The 24,406-nt window shown below is 39.6% G+C and overlaps 2 protein-coding genes, 1 long non-coding RNA gene and 1 other non-coding gene across 9 annotated transcripts; 1 reads left to right on the forward strand and 3 right to left on the reverse strand.

The window, feature by feature from the left end:
- Nucleotides 1–8,722: 8,722 nt before the first annotated feature.
- On the forward strand, nucleotides 8,723–11,579 carry LOC131531740 (uncharacterized). Its single transcript, XR_009268770.1, has 4 exons — nucleotides 8,723–8,912; nucleotides 9,477–9,592; nucleotides 10,708–10,831; nucleotides 11,372–11,579. It is a non-coding gene; the product is annotated as an uncharacterized LOC131531740 (long non-coding RNA).
- Nucleotides 11,580–11,828: 249 nt separating this feature from the next.
- LOC131528184 (uncharacterized) lies at nucleotides 11,829–16,147 on the reverse strand. Its single transcript, XM_058757169.1, has 6 exons — nucleotides 15,964–16,147; nucleotides 15,637–15,846; nucleotides 14,561–15,552; nucleotides 14,097–14,510; nucleotides 13,845–13,949; nucleotides 11,829–13,713 (listed from the first exon to the last, which is right to left on the reverse strand). Exons 1-6 carry the CDS (start codon nucleotides 16,145–16,147, stop codon nucleotides 12,673–12,675), a joined length of 2,946 nt encoding a protein of 981 aa, XP_058613152.1. The 3' UTR covers nucleotides 11,829–12,672.
- A 2-nt stretch (nucleotides 16,148–16,149) lies between these two features.
- On the reverse strand, nucleotides 16,150–21,417 carry LOC131525857 (nematocyst expressed protein 3-like). 6 transcript variants are annotated; one of them, XM_058753831.1, is made up of 8 exons: nucleotides 21,171–21,417; nucleotides 20,230–20,375; nucleotides 20,067–20,153; nucleotides 19,480–19,659; nucleotides 19,198–19,272; nucleotides 18,846–19,112; nucleotides 17,340–17,874; nucleotides 17,044–17,172 (listed from the first exon to the last, which is right to left on the reverse strand). In XM_058753831.1, the coding sequence occupies exons 2-7, from the start codon at nucleotides 20,371–20,373 to the stop codon at nucleotides 17,353–17,355; spliced, it is 1,275 nt and encodes a 424-aa protein (XP_058609814.1). In that variant the 5' UTR covers nucleotides 20,374–20,375; nucleotides 21,171–21,417; the 3' UTR covers nucleotides 17,044–17,172; nucleotides 17,340–17,352. The 6 variants fall into 6 exon arrangements, with proteins under 6 accessions (XP_058609848.1, XP_058609814.1, XP_058609831.1 ...); XM_058753848.1 differs by lacking the exon at nucleotides 21,171–21,417 and having other exon boundaries at nucleotides 17,340–17,401; nucleotides 17,508–17,874; nucleotides 20,230–20,990; XM_058753858.1 differs by lacking the exon at nucleotides 21,171–21,417 and having other exon boundaries at nucleotides 17,061–17,172; nucleotides 17,336–17,401; nucleotides 17,508–17,874; nucleotides 20,230–20,990.
- A 98-nt stretch (nucleotides 21,418–21,515) lies between these two features.
- On the reverse strand, nucleotides 21,516–21,588 carry trnak-cuu (transfer RNA lysine (anticodon CUU)). Its single transcript has one exon. It is a non-coding gene; the product is annotated as a tRNA-Lys (tRNA).
- Between the last annotated feature and the right edge of the window lie 2,818 nt (nucleotides 21,589–24,406).

Raw genomic sequence — 24,406 nt, forward strand, 5'->3', positions numbered from 1 at the left:
AGTCTGTTTTTTTTAAATATCTTGCATTTTTTTAGAAAAATGTTTTTTACAAGAAAGGAACAAATAAATTTTTATATTATTGCCTAAAAATATGGAAACTATGCACATTTTGTTAATAATTTTCTAAGTAGAAACTCAGGGACATTGGTTTAAGATAGATGTAAGACATTGCTTTATGCTAAAAATGATTAAAATTCAGTAATTAGTTTATACCAAATACCAAAGTATTATGAAAAGCTTCTAACAATTCATTTTTGTAAACCACCACTTTAAAAACTCTGGAGGACTGAAATATTACTGAATCTGAGGAATGACCCATATGAAGTGACTTTGAACGTGCAGGTCTGAGTATTTCAGAAAGTGCTGAATTTCATGCACAATCATCTCTAGTGTTTACAGAGAATGGTCCAGAAAAGAGAAAATATCCAGTGAGTTGTGGGCGAAAATGCCTTGTTGATGCCAGAGGTCAGAGGAGAATGGCCAGAATGGTCTGAGCTGATAGAAATGCAACAGTAACTCAAAGAACATCTCTCAACACACAACATATCGAAGCTTGAAGCAGATGGGCTACAGCAGTATAAGATCACACCGGGTGCCCCTCCTGTCAGCTAACAACAGGAAACCGAGGCTCACCAAAATTGGACAATAGAAGATTGGAAAAAGGTTACCTGGTGTGAGGAGTCTTGATCTCTGCAGTGAGATTCAGATAGTAGGGTCAGAATTTGGTGTAAACAACATTAATGGTTCAGGCTGGTGGGGGTGATGTAATAGGGTGGAGGATATTTTCTTGGCTCACTTTGAGCCGCTTTAGTACCAACTGAGCATCGTTTATATTCCACAGCCTAATAGTACTGACCATGCCCATCCCTTTATGACCACAATGTACCCTTCTTGTGATGTATACTTCTAGCAGGATAACACGCCATGTCACAAAGCTAAAAAAACATCACAAACTAACTAGATGTGAAGGAGTTCATTATACTCAAACAGCTTCACCAGATCTCAATCCAACAGAGAACCTTTGGAATGTGGTAGAACTGGAGATTCGCATTACAAAAAAGTTAAAGTTTTCATGTCTTTATCTTTTCACCTGCTGGTCCGCTCTTATATTTAAAAGGGAGGATTTAATTGGATTAATTGGCTCCTTAATAAGGCGGGACGGTTCCATGTTACGATTGCCTTGAGTGACAGTGGTGTATACTTCTTATTTTTCAACGTGGAAGTAAGCCGTTTTCTGTGAATGTGCAAGACTTCCGGTTCATCACCGTCAGCTGGAGTGACTGCGGTTCCGCCCACATATCAATATCCATGGACCACTGGATCTTTGGTAAGTTGTAAGGAAACTTTAGTTTGATTATCGTATGTTTTGCTCATGTTTTCGCAGCTTCCCTATTAAATCCAGTCATGCTGCAAGTTCTTTTGCCATTCAGTCCGGCTGAGGGGGCATGTTCCGGCAGGAAAGTGATGTCAATGCATATCCTCTATAGCAGTGGTGCCCAATCCTGGTCCTGGAGAACCCCCGACACTGCATATTTGAAATGTCTCCCTAATCAAACACACCTGATTGAACTCATCAGTTCATTAGTAAAAACTCCAAGATCTCAAATGTGTGTGTTAGATAAGAGAGACATCAAAAACGTGCAATGTTGGGGGTTCTCCAGGACCAGGATTGGGAACCACTGCTCTATAGCAAGAACAGTAATATAGCGCAGTAAACGGTAAAACTGTTTGCATTACAAACCACTGTGTTCATAATTAAGATAACATGAAGTAATATGGTAAGACACACAAGTTGGCAATATCAAGCAGCAAAATGAGCTGTTTTGTACAGCTAAATATATGAGATCGCAAGCCTCGCACATAAAATTTTCAAATGGCCGCACTCGCTCTTACAGTAAAAGTAAGGTGAATATTTTCAAAAAAAGTTCCAATGCACACCAGAATATTTATTACTTTTTTTTTCATGAATTCATGGACGCAGATACAGTCTCTCAGAAGAAAAGACCCGAGGTATGGAGGTGCGACTAATCAAAATTATTATTACATAATCAGCTAATTGTTAGATGCTCCCTTAATAAGAGCAGCTCATTAGCTATTGTGACAGGTCTGTCTCTGAAGCCTGGGGCTCCTCGCACTTACATCTAGCGGCAGAGGTCCAGTGTCTGTTAATACGTTTACAGCTGCTGAACTGATTTGATATTCAGCAAAGAGCCTTCAGGGTTTTAGTAATGCACGGGAACGTGATCCCGATGACCTATAGTTTCCTCTTACACGATTCCAGGGGATGTGTCACAAAAAGAATGAGTTATACAGCGTCTATCCCTTTGGCCCCCCCGCGAAACCACCCAGCCAATGAGCCTCAAAACTACTGTTTTCTTCAAATGTCAGGCTCTGGCCAGCTGATTCTTATTCTGAGCCAATAAACATGTCATTTCCAGCTGGAGTTGGCTGGGCCGCCTGTCTCTGCAGCTTTCCGATAAAGAGCGATTTGCGGTCGCCTTGACGACCTAGTGCCTCGCCGTCTTGGTTACGTGATTGATCACAGTATCCCGCGCCGGTGACACAGGTAGGGGGAGGGACGCAGCCTGGCTCTATCAGATGCAGCGCCGATGTCCTTCTCCCCGGCTGAGGGGATTTAAAACTGTCACACGCTCTCACACCTCCTGTTTCCCCCGGAGACGGATGTGTCGTGCGTGACATTGAGGGCGAGAGGCAGAGCATCAATCGCAGACTGGGTGATAAGTGTCATGCCGACTGCTCGCCTGGCCTGTTTCTCAAACTGCGCGCGCACACACTTGTGCACGCTCTCACTCAGTAGTGCAAACAGATGTCAACTTAAAACTACCGACAGCATCTTGAGGAAAAGAGCGAGGGATATAAAAATAGAAATATGCTTGTATTTTAAATCGACAGTGCTCTCAAAAATCGTGTTATTTACTCAACCTCGTATCGTTTCACAGGGGCGGCGCTAGACCCTTTTAATGGGACATGAGCCCCAGTAAAATACTTCTGTGCCCCAGTAAAATCATCTGTCAATGGAGATGACCTTGAGAATAACTTTCCTTGATTTTATTTAGCAAAGTTTTCGATAAGCTGTTTAGAATCAGAACTTAATGCCAGAATTCTGAATAAATAAAAAAGGTCTGAAAATGTTAGCAATTCAGTTTCATTCAGGCATTAAAGCCCACACTGGTTTCTTTTGTCTTATTTGAAGGGATAGTTCACCCAAAAACGAAAATTCTGTCATTAATTAGGCTACTCACCCTCATGTTGTTCCAAACCCGTAAGAACTTTCGGTAACACTTTATTTTACGGTTACACCTATTAGTTGCTTATTAGCATGCATATTACTAGAATATTAGGCATGTATTAGTGCTAATTAAGCACATATTAATGCCTTTTTCTACATGACCATATTCTACATCTCTAATCCTACCCAATACCTAAACTTAACAACTACCTTACTAACTATTAATAAGCAGCAAATTAAGAATTTACTGAGGGAAAAGTTGTAGTTAATAGTTAACAAGTGTTTCTATTCTAAAGTTTTACCAAACTTTCTTAATCTTCAGAACATAAATTAAGATAATTTTAAAGAAATCCGAGAGCTTTCTGACCTTGCATAGACAGCAATGCAACTGACACTTTCAAGACCCAGAAACTAGTAAGGACATTGTTAAAATAGTCCATGTGACATCAGGGATTCAACCATAATTTTATGAAGCTATGAGAATACTTTTTGTGCACGAATTAAACAAAAATAACGACTTTATTCAACAATTTCTTCTCTTCCATGTCAGAATTACAGGCGCGTGCAGAAGGGGGTGGGGGGTTCAAGCCCCTGCCCTTTTTCAAAATTATTCAAAAGTGCCCCTCTCAGACAAATAGCAATGATATTGTAGTCAATCAAACAAAATGCATTTGAATTATAATTAACATGACAAAGTGTACAAAAGGGCAACTAATCACTCAAAAGTCAGAAAGTTCCTGTTTATTTTTACATATCTGTCAATCTGAGGCGTTGCTATGGGTTGTGAGCATTTTGCTTGACTGACTAATATTCCACAATCTGTTCCGAAACCTAGGCTCTCAAATATGGTTCTTTCAGTCGACAGAAGGGAAAAAAATAAACCAAACAATGTTTTCAACTTTTTTTCACCAATAATCAAGCTAGTGTGTCAATTTAATTACAAATTCATATATTGTATTTAGAATATTACATAATCCATCAATGCCCGTTTGTCATGTAGGCTGTAATACACCTACCAATCATGATCTGGCACAAGTTCAAATTTCATTGGACAATAATGTGAAGTGGAGTGGTCATTTTACATTCTTATTCATAAATCGGTTGAAAATTACATGGGACAGACGAGTTTATTTGTGGAGCGATCTGGATCTGCGGTTTGTCTCGTTTTATAAATCAAATTACATCGCTGAGAAAATATGCTGAATGACTACAAAAGCACGGCACAAAACCGTGAATAATGGTAATCAGTCTTCAATTCACTTACATTTATGATGCACCGTTTAGCTATTATTTCTTGAAATTATCATAGCCCAATGAAGCCCAAGTGCCACATACAGGCCTATTATGTGAAGTGTAGGCTGGCGAAATGGTGACATGAAAGGACTTTGTTACCAATTATGCAGCATTATGAAAGTGTCTTGCTCATCAAGCCTGCATTTATTGGATCAATAATGTAAATAACATTAAAATAATGTTTATCTATTTTAATATATTTAAAATATCATTTATTTCTGTGATGCAAATCTGAATTTTCAGCATCATTACTCCAGGCTTCAGTGCAGGATCCTTCAGAAATCATTCTAAAATGCTGATTTATTATCAGTATTGGAAACAGTTGTGCTGCTTATTTTTATTTATTATTTTATTTTATTTCATTTTTTTGGGGAACCCGTGATACTTTTTTGGGGTTCATTGATAAATAAAGAATAAAAAGAACAGCATTTATTCAAAATAGAGATGTTTTCTAACAATATCAATCTTTACTATCACTGTTTCTATCAATTTAGCAAATCTTTGCTGAATGAAAACTAATTTCTTAAAAAAAAAAAATACTGACCTCAAGCTTTTCAACACAATATTGTTACAAAAGTTACATTTTAAATAAATGCTGTGCTTTTTTAAAAAAAAAAAAAAAAAAACTTTTTATTAATCAAAGAACCATGAAAAAGTATCACAGGTTTCCAACATCGATAATAAATCAGAATTGCATAAAATGTATTTTAAAGTATATTAAAAATTTGAGCAAATAAATGCAGGCTTGATGGCCATAAGTAACTTTTTTTTATTTTTTTTTAGATTGCCCCTATTTTACATTTGAGCCCCTGCCCCTGAGGAACTCTCTGCACGTCCCTGCAGAATTAGATAAAAGTTCACGATAGTACCATGATGTAGGGCTGCCCTCGACTAAATATTTTTCTGGTCGACTGGTAGTCGTTCATTTTAAGCATTAGTCGATTAATCGCATGGTTATTAATAAACCATTTAAATCATAATAATGAGCCTTTAATTGTCTAGCACTAGACAAGCACTAGAGTAAGCTAGTAAGCACTCGAGCGCACGCATAAAGCTTGCCACAGGGCACTGGCAGAAGTAATAATTATGAATGTGTTAGGGAAAAACATAAGGAGACATTTTAATAATTTCAAGTTTCAAGTTTCGAAACTTAATAATTTCTTGATATACTAGTGCTTTCTTTGTTTTCGGCATATAAACCGAATATATAGTCTATAGTTGGCGAACACTTACTCTGACAGTATATTGGATGCTCCTGTATGTATGTTTCATACAGATCACATAATCGGAGAATATTTGTTTTCCATTTGAATTGGTTCATTTGAAAGTAGACATTTGCTATATTTTTCATGTATGTAAGGCAAGTATAACACAGAGTTTCAGAGTTTCGTGCTCAAGTTCATAATGACTGTCATTGCTGTCATTATTTTACAAACGCACAATGTTTTGTTGTTATTGTGTGTGAACACAAATAAACATAGAGTCTTTACAGATTCGAAAGATGTATTACTCTTATCTGTATAACCTAAAATCACATACACTGTAAAAAAAAAAGAAAAAGTTGAGCGAACTTAAAAAACATTTTTTTACCAGCTTCAGCAGATTTTTGAGTTTGCTCAACTTATTTTTGTGGGAGATTCTAACATTTTTGTTAGTAAAAACTGTAAGTTTTACTAAGTAAGAATGCTGTAAGTTATTATGTAAAAAAAAGAAAGAAGAAAAGACACTGCTGCCCACAAACATTTTACACCTATGCAGAAAAGGAAATGATCTTTATCAGAGGCCACTTTATTCTGCTGGCTGGTCTGTGCTTGCACACAGTTGAGATGAAGACTGATTATTTAGCACAGGTATGACTCATCAGAAGCCATGTTGCCCAAAGTCAGTGTCTGTGAGCTGTGCGGCCCCAGAGACGGGCTGTATTTCACTGTGAAATTAAATGCTCCTGCGCTACACAAACACCCTCATTATACCCCGTTCACCCAGGAAGATTTGCAGCAGAATGTTTTGCTCAACTTCTGCTGAAATGGGGGTGGAAGAGAGGGATGCATAACTTAACACATGGCAGTTTCTCATCTCTGAGAGAAATTTATGTTAAATCCTCAAGTCTCAGTGCGATAAATTTTTCAGTTATTAGATGAAAGTGTAAACAACACCTTAAAGTCAGTGGTTTGGGTGGGCTGACTGTTCTGATATGCCTGTGGATGGCAACAATGCTAAAATACTACTAATAAAATGAACCTAACCATTAACCATAGTGAGTACAAAAACATAAATAGACCAATTAATGTTTGAAATTTCCATATCTTTGATTTCAAAGGTTGTCAAACTATAGAATATGTTGATGCAAATTCATTGTCATTTAGTAGAAGCTAGTCAAATGAAACAGATGATAAAATGGAAGTGTAGTTTACGTCCTAATGATACTGATTTCTATAACAAAACTACACAAGGTAGAAAAAAAATGATAGTGAGTGGTAGTTCACCCTCATGTTGTTCCAAACTGTATGTATTGTTCATTCTTGAAACACAAAATATGATTTTTTTAAATTTTTTTTTATGAAACCTCACTGGTTCTTATTGGTTTTGACGCATGAGAACCAATGAAGTTTGTTCTTGCATGTCAAGCAAATATGGTTGAGCTTGTGTTTACTATATTTGATGTTCTCTGTGTACATTTGATCCATGTTTATATGTGTATAAAATCCTAAAATTAAATCCTATCATATAAATCAATCATGTCTCTTCAGAAGACTTGGATCAAACTACTAAATACATGTAATTTCTTTTATGATCTCTTTATGAAGCATTAAAGTTTTCGGTAGATGGATTTTCTATTTGAGTGGCAAACAAAAAGGTTTTATTAAAATATATTAATTTGTGTTTCAAAGACAAACAAATGCCTTGAGAGTTTGGAATGACCCGAGGGTGAGTAATTGATGACAGAATTGAAATTTTCTGGTAAACTATTGCTTTAAATAGAGGTTGACATGGTTTGCGCTAAGCACAATGTATTTTGTGCAGTGAATTACTGGTTATAGAAAGCATGAAATTCAATGTTAAATAAAAATTCAAGACATATTTACAAACCAGACACTCAAGATAATATAAAACTAAAAAGTTTTTCAACACATGTCATTTTAATGCAAATGATGGTTTATGTAGCTCATGCCAATATTAATATATTTTACTGATTCATTTTAAGAACTTTCTTTGTTTATTTACATACAATGCACTTTTTTTTGTTTTTTTACTATTTTTCATTTGTCTCCATTCATCCATTCCTGTGTTCTGGCATCTTCTGCCACTGTCTTTGACCAAGAGAGTCTGGTTCCCCTCCAGCTGCATCTCTTATCAGCGTGACACACAAACCCAGCCGCGAGTCTGGACCGCATCTGTGCCCCGAGTCCTGGCTGCTGCCTGCACATAGACGCTCTACTGAGACGGTTAAGAATCAACATCCAAACCCTAGCCAACACTGTCCTCGACACAGCAGCAAGTTTACTTTCCGCTGCATTCTTCAAAACAGCCACAGTAGTAAAATTCCTTTCTAAATCACAAATGAAATTCTTCGACAGTGTCTGCTGCTAGTGTGGTTTGATAGCCTGGTGGCTCTTCGAGGACTGAAACAGCAGGTGTCTGTTGCTGTGGTGCCATGCTGAGCAGTAAAGGTCACTTTTGATGGAGCTGGGCACAAAAATATTGCATTTACTCTTCACAGTCACGCACACAGGGGTGGCCTATAGAAATCTAAAGATAGAAGCACAGATCACAGGGTCCCAATACATATAATTGGCTGGACACCATCCTAATCTTAAACCAAACGTCCTCTTCTCCTCCTCCGGTGAAGGACTGATTCATTTACATGTGTTACATACTTTACCTGCCCAAAACTCTAGATTAGCATGACAAAAGAGGCGCTCCAACCCCCTCGCGAGAGATTAGAAACTTAACTCAGTGGATCCTCCAGCAGTCATTTGGCCTGTGAGGGAGGACAATGCAGGAGGTGGTGGGGCTGTAATGTGTGGCACTGTGTCCTGCTGTTCTCCTTTTCGCCATGCTGACTAATGACCTTCCCCCCTCCCCCAGCCCTCGCCTCCTCCTCCTCCTCCTTCCGCCCCTCCCCCCGTGCCCTCTCACGCGATCCCCCCATCCTCCCCGCTCCTCTCAGGGGTGGAGTCCAGCGGCCTGTGCCGCCAGAGAGGCGTCCATCACAGGTCTTTAGATTAGCCACAACCACGCCGCTCAGGACAAAAGAGCTCCTCCCCCCCACCCGTCCTGATGGCTAATGGAGGAGGGGATGCGTCATGGACACAGAGAAGAAGTTCACGGCTCTGCACTGATGCCACGGTCCTTCTCAGCAGATCAAGTGTGTATCTGACGGGGGCGCATCTCTGTTTCAGATAAACACGCTTGGGATGACAAGCTGTGAAGCCTGACAAGATTAAAGAAGGCATAAAAGCAAAGTGATATTTAAAAAGCACAGAATGGCAAGCGCTTCCATACTATGTTGATATAATTGTAAATGTCTAGGGTGATTCTGTAATTTCATTTCTTCTAGGGCCACTGTGAGAGATTTCATTCATACAATTATATCTAGGCAAAGAGACTATTTTCTCAGGGTATCATTTGATACCCTTTAAGATCAGGCAAAGTGTTTTGGTTAAATTCATTTAACTATTATTATATGTGTTTACTGGTAAAATAAGCCACTCGCTGCTTTCAGAGAGTGTTGACAGGGTAGATCACACAGAAGTCAAGGCTCACATGATAAAAATCACATTTAGCTATGAAAACTGATCTATCACACTAAACATGTTAACAAGTGTCAAAATCAGACTTGTTGGCTTGTGCTCTGAGTTAATTAGCATTTTTGCCTGCTTATATGCATGTTTATATCTTTGCTTTAATATTTGTTGTTTTTCCTTGCTAGCAAATCTGACTGGAGCAAGGCTGAGGGGTTTCCGCCATGGTCAAGCAAAAAATGTCTGAAAACGCACTTTAGGTCAGATGAAGCAGCCCATTCAGTCGAGCAACAAGAAGCACATGGTCAGTCAGGTTTACAGTCGTTGTTGGGGGGACCTCTGCTGGAAATTAAATGTAGTGCATACATATGGACTATACAAGCGTTCATACGGGACATTCCTGTGTTTGGATCTCATTATTTTGTCACTTGCGAAAATTATACATGGGCGGTAAAAGTAAGATGTGTATGGTAGGCGGTGTTGTAATTACTTTCATTATCTATATTAGCATTGGTGCTAAGGGGGTGCTAATTTGAATTCTTTCTACAATGGCAGTATAAAAAGATATCAATTTTATTTAATGACTTTGCTTCAAAGTTAAGAATTCCAACAAATATATAACAATATAATTTAGTATATTAATTACATGAAAATTGTCATTATTTAGCTTACTCACCCTCATGTCGTTCAAACCTGAATCACTTCCTCTCATCTGAGGAACAAAAAGAAGCATATTTTCTTTTTTCTTCTATGTAATGCTTAAATCTGTGCTTCATTTGATTTATTTGGGATTTGTATCAGTGTCTTTGTTTAGATAATCTCTGTTATCTAGCATGCCTAGAATGTATTAGCTATTAGCTATTGTCAGTTGATAGTTGACATTTTTGGTGGGACAAATTCTGCCTGACAATTGTCCCATAACCTTTATTTTTAAAATACAATTATATATATATATATAAAAAAGGATTAATCAGAAGAAGTGGTGAAAATTAAAATCTTATATCAGTCAGTCATATGTTGGGGACATCTGAATAGTAGGCTACACTAAGCCTAAATCACAGAGTGGCAGTTTTACTGACTGGAAGATTCACGTTTATCTTGATTTTTTACAAACTGTTTTCAGCCAGTCATATATATATATTGATATTTAAAATCTCAAAATCCCCCAGTGGCCCTTACACTTTCCCCCAGCAGACATTCATATTCATAATATTCATTATTTCATAGCTCATGATAACTACTTGATCTCCAGCACACCCTCTTCCACCCTGAGTCTATAAGAGCTCTGTGCCACATACTTTTTCACTGACACAGATTTGGCCAGGCATGCATGACTGATAGTTTAACAGCATCTAGTTAAACATATGCGGCCTACTTTTCCATGTAATTGGCTTGTTTATCTTTGTCTTAATTTTATAGTTTTCAGATTAAGTAGAGCAAAACCCAAGGACTGGAACAGCAGGTGTCTGTTGCAAAACCCAAACCTAGATTATTGTGTTTTATCAGACACATCAAAGATATCCTACAACACTCTCCTTGAAAGGTACTTATTTTAAAATATTTTTTACAAAGCTATATCTAGATTTCTTACTGGTAAAAACTAGGACTGTCAACAGAATAAATAAATAGATGTAATTTAGTCCAAAATCTGTTATTAGAGAGCATGTTTATCAGAACTGCCCCCTGTTGGTTGAATAGGGTTAGTACAATTACAGATCTTGTCCTGTTTTTAAATGATAAAGTTCATAATAATTTTCCAACTCTTTTTTTAATATTATCTGATGATATAAAATTACTACTATCCTATTGATTTTCTGGACCAGGACATGCTGGAGGGATCCAACAAGTCCAACCCTTACTGTCGCTTGAGCTAAAGCTGGGGAACAATAGTCTGTTTGGGGGTGGGGAGAAGGAAAAAGAAGGGGAAGAAGGAAAAGAGGGAAAAGAGAAGGAAAAAAGAGAAAAAATGAAGAAAAAGAGAAAGGAAAGGGAAAAATTAAACCCACTTTTCACATTTCTGTATGTTTTTTGTGAGATTGATGTGCATATTTCAGAGAAAATTGCCTTTTTATGTATTTCACAGGGCAAATCGCTGATGTGAATGACGCCGGTTCGAGTCCCACCTCAGACAAGGTCATCAAAGTCTACAAAGAATGCCGATTGTGAATGAAAATCTATTTCTTGTCACCCAGATTAATTTCTGTGTGATTTGATAATGATATGTTTATAAAATGTATGCATTCCTTTCTTAATTTATGAACACATAGGCTACATTTTGTATGTTTTTATGTATAAACACTTATTTTATTAAAAGTGTTTGTTTTTTTTCATTGTATGGTAGACATGTTTTAGATTTTATATTTATATATGTTGTTTGTAATGTGGTATACAAATCTTATATAAGTAAATATTATAATTAACAACAACAATAATAATAATAATAATACAGTTTTCACCCAGGCTCACAGAATGATGACTGAAGACAAGTCAATCTCCTATAAACAATAAAATGTTTTATTTTTTACCAAAAAAAAGTCAGATGATATACAATGATAGAAGCAAATGTACAATGGTAGAAATAACATTATAGAATTATATATATATATATCAGCAAAGAGTATTTAAATATCAACATATAAACATGTAAAATGATAAACAAGTTTCTGAGTGCACTTGAAACACTGATTAATAATACTGATAAACACAGAAGCTGAGTAGAAACATTATAAAACAATATATATTAGCAAAGAGTATTTAAAGAAAAAAAAAAAATATATATATATATAGAAACGTAAAATAAAAACTCCCTGAGTGGGCATCGAAACCCCAACTTAATAATAGATTAATAATACTGGTAAACACAAAAGTAGAAACATTATAAAACTATATAAATTTAAGCACAGAGTTTTTAAAAATAAACATGTAAAAATAATAAAAAGTCCCTGAATGGGCTCAAAACTCCAACCTGATAATAAATAATAATAGATTAATTATACTAGTAAACACACCAAAGAAGAAATATTATAAAACTATGTAAATATTAAAGAGTATTTAAAAATAAATATAAACGTAAAATAATAATAAGTCCCTGAGTGGGCTCGAAACACCAACTTAACAATAAATAATAATATATTAATTAAACTATTAAACACACAAAAGGTGAAACATTATAAAACTATATAAATATTAGCAAAGAGTATTTAAAAATAAATATATAAACTTGGAAAATTATTTAAAAAAAAAATCTCACCAACTTAATAATAAACAAAAAGAGATTAAAAAAAATAGAAACTTTAAAAAACTATTTACATATTGGTAAAGAATATTATAATGTGTGTGTGTGTACATATATATATACACATACACACACATGTAAAATAATAATTATTTTTTCTTTACTTTTTCAAGCCACTGTTCTTTTGTAAGAGTCTCTGTGGCAGGGCAGTAGATAGTCCCTCTGTATTGGCTGTGCCCGGTTGCTGCTGTCCTAAACTGCCCACACTTCCTGCAGGTATTTGACTCAACCTTCCTGTGGTACGGACGAGGGACAGTGGGTTGAGACTGACTGACTGTGGCAGGAGGTGGGAGGACGTGACTTGGTTGGGGATTTAAATGCAAAGTAGCTGGGGTTGTAGGAAGAGGGTTTTGAGGGACAAAAATCAATGTCATGGTAGGGGTAGTTTGGGAGGCAAGGGTGACAGTTGGGCTGGGGCTGGGTCTGGGAAGGACGACAGGAACTAGTGGCAGGTTGCCAACAGGCCGAGGAATTATTGGCCTCGGGGTTGTCTGCTTGGGTCTTACTGCCTCAGTTGCACTGCATGAGGTGCGCCTTTTTAGCTTAGCTTGCCCAGCTGTGCTCTGTGGCAGGTTGTAGATATGTTGTTCTCCCTGGACCTGGGGTAGAGCAACAGCACGGACACTGGCAGGTGGGAGAGCCTCAGCAGCAACACCAAAGGCGTCAGGTAGGTCAATTCCCTGAAGCAGAAGGGTCTGATCTTGCTTTTTAACCCTGCCATTATGCCACTGGACCAGAGTGGTCTGATTGACCTCCACCAGCTGGAGAGTAGTGTCCTGCATGATGGCACCGTTAGAGAGGATCAACTGCCGGATCTTGCGGTAATCGTGTAAAATGAGAGACCAGCGACTCAGCGTACCCTTTCCCTTCCTCCTCGGACTTTGATGTATACGACAGAGCCTGATGAAAATGGCCTCCACAAGACGACAGCAGTCTGGCCATTGGGCAGGTGAACCTGTAGACCCCAAAACACATCGTTTCAGGCTGTCCACCCCAGGAGTAAAAACAGCCTTCTTTTTTGGAGACCTGAACCTCCCTGTGGTCAGCCTGTCCTGGTGCCTGGCAGCAAACGTCACCCGCTGCTTGTCATAATCAAGCAGGCTCTGCCACAGGGACACAATGTCATCAACCTGAAGAAGAACACAAGTATAGAGGCATAGATGAGTTAAAAGGAGACTGGTCATTTAACATACATAGTCCTGTCACGCTGTGTTTTGAATAATATTTTCTGTCTCTTCCATGTTAAGACATGTTTGTTTACCTGCTGTCTGCTGAGTGTTAACCCTGTGCTTGTCCTCAGCTCTACCAAATACTCAGCCAGTCTGTCCACCCGATCCATTCCTGGAATGTTTTGCTCGTCCACAGCCTAAAACAGTACCATTTGAAATGGTAAAGAAAGAAAAAAAACATTAGTAAAATGACATCTTAATGGTAGTTTTAGTCAGTTCACTGTATTACAAGTTAATTATTAATTAATTAATTAATTTTGGTTCCTATTGTGAAATTTACATACCAAAAGCTCCTCAGGCTGCTGAGTGGGGGAATCTGGTGCATTCTGGACTGTGGATATAGCTGACTGGGAGAAGGCAGGCTGGGATGAGGAGGCAGCAGCAGACTGGGAGAAGGCAGGCTGGGATGAGGCGGCAGCCACTGACTGGGAGAAGGCAGGCTGGGATGAGGAGGCAGCCACTGACTGGGAGAAGGCAGGCTGGGATGAGGAGGCAGCCACTGACTGGGAGAAGGCAGGCTGGGATGAGGCGGCAGCAGCAGACTGGGAGAAGGCAGGCTGGGATGAGGCGGCAGCAGCAGACTGGGAGAAGGCAGGCTGGGATGAGGAGGCAGCAGCAGACTGGGAGAAGGCAGGCTGGGATGAGGAGGCAGCCACTGACTGGGAGAAGGCAGGCTGGGATGAGGCGGCAGCCACTGACTGGGAGAAGGCAGGCTGGGATGAGCGGCAGCAGCAGACTGGGAGAAGGCAGGCTGGGATGAGGCGGCAGCCACTGACTGGGAGAAGGCAGGCTGGGATGAGGCGGCAGCCACTGACTGGGAGAAGGCAGGCTGGGATGAGGAGGCAGCAGCAGACTGGGAGAAGGCAGGCTGGGATGAGGCGGCAGCCACTGACTGGGAGAAGGCAGGCTGGGATGAGGCGGCAGCAGCAGACTGGGAGAAGGCAGGCTGGGATGAGGAGGCAGCAGCAGACTGGGAGAAGGCAGGCTGGGATGAGGCGGCAGCCACTGACTGGGAGAAGGCAGGCTGGGATGAGGCGGCAGCAGCAGACTGGGAGAAGGCAGGCTGGGATGAGGCGGCAGCCACTGACTGGGAGAAGGCAGGCTGGGATGAGGCGGCAGCCACTGACTGGGAGAAGGCAGGCTGGGATGAGGAGGCAGCAGCAGACTGGGAGAAGGCAGGCTGGGATGAGGCGGCAGCCACTGACTGGGAGAAGGCAGGCTGGGATGAGGCGGCAGCCACTGACTGGGAGAAGGCAGGCTGGGATGAGGAGGCAGCAGCAGACTGGGAGAAGGCAGGCTGGGATGAGGCGGCAGCAGCAGACTGGGAGAAGGCAGGCTGGGATGAGGAGGCAGCCACTGACTGGGAGAAGGCAGGCTGGGATGAGGCAGCAGCAGACTGGGAGAAGGCAGGCTGGGATGAGGCGGCAGCAGCAGACTGGGAGAAGGCAGGCTGGGATGAGGCGGCAGCAGCAGACTGGGAGAAGGCAGGCTGGGATGAGGCGGCAGCAGCAGACTGGGAGGAGGAAGCGGCAGACTGAACTGTGGGTGGGTTCCAGTCAGCTTCATCTTCAAGGAGGTAACTCAGTGTTGGGTCCTCATTGACATCCTCCTCAAATCCCTCATCCTGCTCTTCTACATTCACTTCCTCCAGCAGCTGGTCCGTCTGCTCAGAGTCAGCATCCACTGACTGAAGTGGCTGCCCGGTCTGACTTAGTAGGTAGTCCACTCCAATTAGCTCCCCTAAAAACAGATTCCAGTTTAGTAAACAATTAGTACTTTCATTAGCAGAAAACACTGTCCTGTAAAACTGACTATGAGTCTTACCAGTGTATTGTGCAGGAGGTTGGAAGGTGGGCACAAGCTTCTCTCCAAAAATATTCAGGCTGTTGGTGTTGATGCTTTGCACCACCTGCCCTGCATAGGTGAGAAGAGGGGAGGGTTTCATGGTGACTGATGCTGTGGCCCTGTCTTGGTTCCACCTGTTCAGGCCTTCCAGGAGATACAACTGAAAATTCAGTGTGTTAGCACTGGTTCCTGTGAAGAAGTGAAAAATGAAACACATGAAAGTGAGAGGTTTTTTTACAGAACATATGAAGAGACATCATATTGCGTTGGATTTATACTATACACCAATAACAAAGAGCCACAAACCTGGAATGAACCTGTTCAGGTGGCAGTGGAAAGACTCAAGGGAGGTCGAGCCCCTAGCACACCTGTACTTTGTAAGGACTATCCCTCCCTTGGTGGTGGTGCCTGTCTCAGTGTAGAGAAACACACCTGGCGGATCCTGGATGCACTTAACGTGCCTTTTCTGAACACGCCAGATGTGCTCCATCCTCACTGTGTCCAGCAGAGAACGCCCATCAGATCTCTCCCCTTCTCCCCCATGAGCTCCTGCAGAAGCCTGTCAATGTCTCGGGTTGTGGACTCCACACCACGGGTCCTCCGACGGCAATAGAGAGCCAGATCTTTTTTTGTAATGCGCTGGTTCACCAGTTTATCGGTGATGACAGGCACACCTTCTTCCTGCAGGTGTTCTCTCTTTGCCCGGCGCAACAAAGCAACATCCTGTGGGTCCCACTCAAAAATGCATGCCGAAAGACGTGACATGAAGACTGGGTAGAGAGGATGAGCATCAGTGGTGCAGCCCACTGCCAGCCGGCGCATGAAGTGCCAGATGTCTAGCCTGATATTGAGGTCAGGCCATCCTCCAAACCTGGTCTGTAGCTTGCTCTGCCCCTTCTCTATGCAACAGCCACAGTCCACATACAGCAGCACTGGTGGAGCCATGGCCTCCTGGCGGTACCTGTTAATCAGGCCAGAGACCATGGCATCCAGTCCTCCCCCTTCCTGAGCAGTCAGGACGCTTATGAGAATTTGGCCTCTCTCATTTCCAACAGAGGTCACCCACTGCGCTGTTCCCCTGGCTGTGCCTGCCAACTTTTTTGTGATCTATAGGCAACAAAATGAAAAATAGTACTGAAGCATAACAGAAATCATTTTCAAAGTTCAAAGTAATGTCAACCAATTACCTGTTTTGTTGAGTCCATTTTTAAAATGGTCCCAAACATGGAGGTTATGCTGGCCTTGATGTGGTCCAGGCGGCTGATAATGTCCCTCCCGTAGACAGACAGCAGCCACTTGCTAGTAGGGACATCCAGGGGCTCTGGAGGCTTCTGACACACAACAGGTACGAGGCTAGGGCGGTTGGTAAAACCAGCACACTCCTGCATATAGTGTGCCAAGCGGTCAAGCCACTCCTCACCATGGTTCTCCCTCAGCTGTTTTATAAGTCTGGTGGGACTATTGCCCAGTGTCTGCTCCCTAAGCATGCGTATGACACGAATGTCACATGCATACCTTTGTGTGAAAGAGAAGATTTGATTCAATTATTAGTTCATGCCAAAAAAAAAACTTAAAAAAAAACTTTCATTTTGCTATGCATTTACTTTATATTACACAATTCTGCACATACACTATTGAAATTACATTATTAAACATGAAATATTAATGTCATTATTACAAACTTCTGTGTCAGGATCAGACGGAACAGTCTTCTATGGGCCACGTCAAGCTGGTCCAGCACAGTCTGGTAGACAGGTAATTCAGGCAACAAACAGTACACCTGAGCGTCTCTGTTACCATAAGGTAGAACCTGTCGATGTCCAAAACCTTTCGTGCTCTCTTATGGATACCATAGCCAGTCAGCTGCTTCCCACATGTAGGACAGGACAGTCTGAATTTCCACAAGTGGTATGGCATCCATACCAGAAGCCTATGATTAAAAAAGCGGTCTGGTGTTGGAGCCTGGTGGTAGATGAGGGAAGGAACTGGTGGCTCATACCAGAGCTTCAAGTCTGTCCGAAGTCTGCCAGCATGAAAAAGCGCAGAAGAAATCCAGTTCTGATCCTGTGAGGGGATCGTCTTCCTCATTTTCACAGGCAGCCAAAATTGATCTGGCTCAGACGCAGAAGCAGGGCCAGGCACAGGAGCCATTGAAGGTCCAGAAACAGGGCTGGGTACAGGAGTAGGGCTGGGCATAGAAGAGGCAATATGCTCCTCCTGATTCAATAGCAATGAAGGTTAGAGATGTAATATATGTTTCTCTCAAATTTGAATATAAGTAATATTAAAATTAAGGCTACACTTCATTGTTTGTTTATAACTATATGAACTAACAATAAACAATATGTTTTTACAGCACTTATTCACATTCCATAATGGTACCTAATAAAAATGTTCGGTAACACTTTATTTTAAGGTGTCATAATACAGAGTAATTACCTAATTAAATACTTAGTAGTAGCCGTTGTACTTACATGAAACAAAATGTACTTACCATGTAACTAAGTTATGGAACAGCCTGTAATTACAGTTTGACTTACAGACCGAGTCTGTTACACAGCTACTTGTACACATAAGTACAATCTTGATACACTTTATTTTAAGTAGCTTATGTCTGTGTACTTACATTTATAATTACAATGTTTAAGTCGCAACACATATGTACTAATCTTTTGGTTACATAAGTAGCTGTGTAACAGACTCGGTCTGTTACATATGTGTAACAGTAGTTGCCTATTACATCTACATAATTACAAACTGTAAGTACAGGCTGTTCCATAACTTAGTTACATGGTGAGTACATTTTGTTTCATGTAAGTACAACGGCTACTACTAAGTACTTAATTAGGTAATTACTCTGTATTATGGACACCTTAAAATAAAGTGTTACCAAATGTTCATATTTTAATTTGCAGTGCTTTAACTAATGTTAACAAATGCAATGTTTGATCTTAAAAATATATTAATAAATATTGGGATTAAGATTAGCTAAGATTAACAAAAGATGTAGAAGTATTGTACATTCTTAGTTCATGTTAACTAATGTATTTAATGTTAACAATGAAATCATATTGTAACTCTTACTGTAAATTTATTGAGAAAGCATTTGTTTTTTTCACCATTTTTTGGTGAAATGCACTCCCTATAATGAATGAGCCACATGCTGCAACAAAAAGACGGACACTCACAGAGACTCTAAGAGCAGGACTGGCTGCAGGAAAAGGACTGGATGAAGGAGCAGGTCTGGATGAAGGAGAATGAATGGATGAAGGAACTGGACTGATTGAGGGAGCAGCTCTGGATGATGGAGCTGGTCTGGGTGAAGGAGTGGGACTGGCTTCTGGAGAAGGAATGGTTGAAGGAGCAGGACTGGAAGAAATAGCAGGTCTGGCTGCAAGAGAAGGACTGGATGCAGATGAAGGACTGGCTGAAGGAGACGGACTATGACTACCAGGCTGTAAAGACATATTGTGTATTATTAACTTAAGCATAATAATGATGATGATAATGAAATAACATATTAAGTTCTTTTTAAATTACCTGAATCCGCCTTGGAACATTTACATTAGGTTTGGCTGCCAAACTAATGGATCCACCAAACCGTGACTTATTTAACTAAAAAAGAGAGATGACAGAACAGATTAGCATTCATGTAAAATTATACATGTGCTGGAAATTTAAAGATATGATTTCCCTTTTGAAGAATACACACATAATCTTCTATCCAATAGGCAATATGGCTATAAAAGGCTTTGGGGACATTCCAGAGGTAACTGCTTTTGTTTGTGAAGCAAGTACTTAAATATTGAAATAATGAATTACCATCGATAACGTAAGTGCAGGCCGTATAATGGTTGGGGCTGAGGTAGAGGCCGGGACAGCACTAGGAGTGGCGGCAGGTGAAGCACTTGTGGCAGGTGGAGCACCTGCAGCGACAGGTGAAGCACTTGTGGCAGGTGGAGCACTTGCGACGAAAGGTGGAGCAGTTGTGGCAGGTGTGGCCTGGTAAAAGAGCAATCAAGAGTGTGGAAAACATGTTTTATTCACCTTTCAGCAAGATCTATAAATATAACACCCTTTAACATCAAAATTAGTCATAATTGGTCTCAAAAGGTTTTAAAGGCAATTTTAAAAATGCATTTCCATTTTAATGTTTTTTTCTTGCTTGCAATGTTTTAAATGGGCAGGTCATAAATAAAAAAATATGCTTAAGATTTAAACTGAAGAAATGAGCAAATACAAAAGCCTTTTACAATTATCTCAGTGCTTCCTCTATTTGATCACTGAATGAGCCATGAGATTAGATAAAGCAAACATTTTTATGTATGGTCATATATAAAAAATAAATATGAGCACATTTAAATCATATGAGAGACGTACAACTATACCTGAAATTCTGAAATGCATACCTTAGGTGGATGGAATCCACAAAGACATTTCTGTGCTCCACCAAAATGTTTTGACTGGCCGCGGACCTGCATTGGACATTTGTCGATCTGTACAAATAAAGACCTCTAAGTTATGTTAAATGTGTTTAAGCATTTTTTTTAATGAATTTTTGTCAGCACATACCTTATGAAACAGATCAAACCATTTCTTTTGACGGGGAGCAGGCCTGTTTCCAGCTTCAGAGGGCCAAACCCCTGTGCTGGCAAACCGTCGCAGACGAGACATCCACTCATCGTCCCCTAAAGCCTTGTGTGACTTTTTAGACATCTCTGGGACATTTGAAACATTTTTAGTCTTTTTAGCTAAGAAATACTAACTACATTAACATACTAGTAACATAACACTAACCCATGGCTTGACCACTACCTAATAGGCTACTGTATGTGCTACTGTACTATAAACACAACAGTTACACACTCTAAAAAATAACACATTATTAATATGACAGATAATGACGTTCATTGAAACGGTAATACAATGAACACTACAAATCCACAAATCTATTAGGAGAGTCTCATGATATAATTGCTCATTAAACTAAACAAACATCGTAACATAATTCATGTACGAGAAAAATGTTAGAGATATATGAAACTGTTATTGTTGTTGCTGCTGCTGATAATATCATAACAAATAGTAGCATGAAAAGTGATGCAATAAACTAGCACACTGAGATCGCGAAAAAAAACCACCTTAATGTACAAAAATGTTAGAGATATATGAAACTGATGTTGTTGCTGCTGCTGCTGATAATATAGTAACGTTACATCATAACAAATAGCATGAAAAGTGATGCAATAAACTAGCACACTGAGATCGCGAAAAAAAACACCGTAATGTACAAAAATGTGATATATGAAACTGCTGCTGATAATACAGTACATTGTAAGAAATAGTAGCGTGAAAAGTGATGTAATGAACCAGCACGATGAGATCGCGAAAAAAAAAAAAAAAAACACACCTTAATGTACAATGAAATAGTAGAACCGTTAGAGAAATATAAATTTGTTGTTGATGTTAATGCAGTTCATCGTAAAATCTGTTGTTCGTGTAGTTTATTTTACCTCACTTTTCTCGAAATTTAATTCCACAGAATATTCGTCCCGCGGAGTACAGTTAAACACCTGAGAATAAATTAAAAAAAACTCCCTAGCTGCAACTGGCTGACCGAAGATGAAGATACGACGTGTCATTGGCCATAACGCCAGAGAACGCTATTGGCTGAGCATAAGATGAAGAAACATGTGCTGATTGGCTGAGCATAGATGAAGAAACTTGCGCTGATTGGCTTAGCGAAGATGAAGAAACTCGCTCTGATTGGATGTCGTTACATATTTATTATCAAGTTATTATTACTTCATATGGCGTTGGAGATCTGTTGTAACCCTTTGTGAGGTGGAAAAACTATGCGCCCAACGTGGGGCTCGAACCCACGACCCTGAGATTAAGAGTCTCATGCTCTACCGACTGAGCTAGCCGGGCTGTTAGCACAACTCGCTTAAAATACAGCATAACAACTAGTGTATCACCACTCAAACGCTTTAACATCTTAACAGTCAACGACTCAAAATAAAACAGCCACGATATTAATTATGCATACATCATGCTATGTATTTCTGTTCATAATATATACATTTTCTCCGCTTTAAATGTTTCTGTGAATTTAAAAGATCAAAACAGCAGGTGGTGCCCAAACCTAACACAAGTTTCATTTCTCTAGTCTAGTATGTCGACTTTTGTCATTTATCTCTGTGTAGTTGCCTGGACGTCCAGTCTGCATATCCATAAAAGTTACTGCATAACACATGACCGAGCATCGAACTTAATTATTTTTTTTTTAAATCCAAACAAAACTGCAATTTAAGGTAACTGTGTTATTAATGTAGGGTGACCATGAGGACAGTAGGGGCGGGGACATGGGCGGGGCTTCGCCTAACAGTATATGTAGGAAGTTTTTTGTTTGTTTGTTTGCTTATTTTGTTTTTTATAATAAATAAAAATAAAACAAGTCAATAGAGCAGAAAAAGAATAGATAATGCTAGAGTTAGAAGGTCATTATTTATAATAAATAAAAAGAAAAAAAGTAGAAAGAATAGAGAATGCTAGTGTTGTTAGAGGCTCTTTTTTTCTTTATAAATCAAACAAGTAGTTAGAATAGAAATAGAACAGAGAGTGCAAATGTTAGAGGGTCACGTTTTTAAAAATTAAATAAAGCAGCTAAAATTATAATTAGCATTATAATAGAGAGTAGAGTTAGAGGGTCAAATGAAGATGAAAGAGATGTGTTTTCAGCCGTTTTTTGAAAATATTAAGGACTCAGCTGCTTGGATTGAGTTGGGCATCATTCCACCAGGAGGGAACAGTTCATGTAAAAGTCCATGAAAGTTTTATCATAGGTAGAATGCAAAATGTTTCAATACAAGCATTTCAGTCAAAAGTAATTTATGCAATATTTCAAACCTTTAACCCACTTGGGAAAAATCAACCCATGACAACAGTTTAAAAGTAGCCCAATTCTGTGGAAAAAACGCGGACTTGGCAACCCTGCATCCAACAAGCTGCAGGAGTCAGATTTGACGGATCACAGGTCGAGAATAAGGAGAGATGACTGACAAGACCATGCTTGAGTATTTGCTACTCAACAGATCCTGAGCTCATTGACAAATATCTGATCTTGTAAGATGCTCCCTTTACACAGAGTGCGTGTGATCGCGAAATCGAAAGTTAAAGTAAACAGCGCAAACACTCATTTAAATATATTTAAATACACCTCATACAGATAGCGGCTCACTGATGCGCCAAAATTATATAGCCTACAATATTAGAATGTTTAAAGAGTGGACACGAAAATCGCGGGAGCGAAACACATGTTGCGGGAGCAGGCGGCAATGGTCAGAAATTCAGAAGAAAACAGCCGAATCCCGGACATTTTGGGCGATTAAGAAATCCCGGCCGGACGCATTTTTGTAGGTCCAAAAAGAGGACATGTCCGGGAAAAAGAGGACGTATGGTCGCCCTAATTAATGTGAACGTTGTGTTTGCATTGCAACATTGAAGTACTTACTATACGTTATAGCTAAAAGGATATAGCCAAATTTAATATTGCCCTCATTAACTTTGTAAAATTCCGATGGTGGAAAATTTCACTTGTGAGAAAATAAATCACCATCGTTTGATTTCTTTTGAGGTCATTATGCTGTTGTTTAGTTGTGCACGATATGATCAAAACATAATTTCACATTACGAGTACTTTTATTTCACGATAATAGCAATCGTATCGCGATATGGTAACCTTCGCGCGCCGCCATGAAGAATATGCAGAGCACTATTATTATCATTTATTAAAAGAGACACCATTATCATTTTCAAGGTATTCATAATAATTATTTATGTTAGTCAATGTAATACTGTTTACTTTTAAACGTTAAATTTACTCCGTTACGACGCAGGGGACACATCTTACGTGGGTGAAACTCCATGAATAATAATAAAAAAAAAATTAAATATATAACGATCAACTAAACAATTACACTTGCAACAGTTACCTTTGCAGAAAGGACTTTTTGCTCAAATGAGCTTAAAATTTTAAATAGCTTAATTCAAAAGCTGTAGTAATATTTATTTATTTGTTTATTTATTTATTATAAAATTAAAACCATCAGAGCACAATTTCCACACCACAATCTGTCAAGCACATCTTACCAGCGAACATACACTCCTTCACATCCTTCGCTTCACTCTCTGAGGCAGAAGTCTCCAAACTCATCCTTTCTAATCACTCTACTACTTGTCAGCTTGACCCTATTCCATCTCATCTCCTTCAAGCCATTTCTCCTGCAGTTGTACCTGCACTTACTCACATCATTAACACATCCCTTCACACTGGTGTTTTTCCCTCAGCATTTAGACAGGCTCGAATAACCCCACTACTTAAGAAACCTACCCTTAACCCATCTCTTTTAGAGAACTACAGACTGGTTTCCCTTCTTCCTTTCATTGCAAAAATACTTGAAAAAGCAGTGTTCAACCAAGTCTCTGCCTTTCTCACACAGAACAACCTCCTCGACAACAATCAGTCTGGTTTCAGAAGTGGACATTCAACCGAGACTGCCTTGCTCTAAGACTGGCAAGAGCGGATTCCAAATCTTCAATACTTATCTTGCTGGATCTGTCCGCTACTTTTGACACAGTTAACCACCAGATCCTCCTGTCAACCCTATTGGCAAAGGGCATCTCAGGAAGCGCACTCCAACGGTTTGAATCTTACATCTCAGATAGGTCCTTCAAGGTATCTTGTAGA

Source organism: Onychostoma macrolepis, chromosome 02 (assembly GCF_012432095.1).
Source record: "Onychostoma macrolepis isolate SWU-2019 chromosome 02, ASM1243209v1, whole genome shotgun sequence".
Taxonomy (NCBI): domain Eukaryota; kingdom Metazoa; phylum Chordata; class Actinopteri; order Cypriniformes; family Cyprinidae; genus Onychostoma; species Onychostoma macrolepis.

Bases quoted from the DNA above. Each gene is read 5' to 3' on its own strand.
- LOC131528184 (XM_058757169.1), bottom strand. From the start codon at position 16,147: ATGGAGCACATCTGGCGTGTTCAGAAAAGGCACGTTAAGTGCATCCAG. The intron at 15,553-15,636 runs GTAAGACTCATA...ATCTGTTTTTAG, and splicing joins ACCTCCTGCACAATACACTG to GGGAGCTAATTGGAGTGGAC. The intron at 13,950-14,096 runs GTATGTAAATTT...GTACTGTTTTAG, and splicing joins AGCAGCCTGAGGAGCTTTTG to GCTGTGGACGAGCAAAACAT.
- LOC131525857 (XM_058753831.1), bottom strand. From the start codon at position 20,373: ATGTCTAAAAAGTCACACAAGGCTTTAGGGGACGATGAGTGGATGTCT. The intron at 19,660-20,066 runs GTATGCATTTCA...CTCTTTTACCAG, and splicing joins GTGGATTCCATCCACCTAAG to GCCACACCTGCCACAACTGC. The intron at 19,273-19,479 runs GTAATTCATTAT...TCTCTTTTTTAG, and splicing joins CTGCACTTACGTTATCGATG to TTAAATAAGTCACGGTTTGG.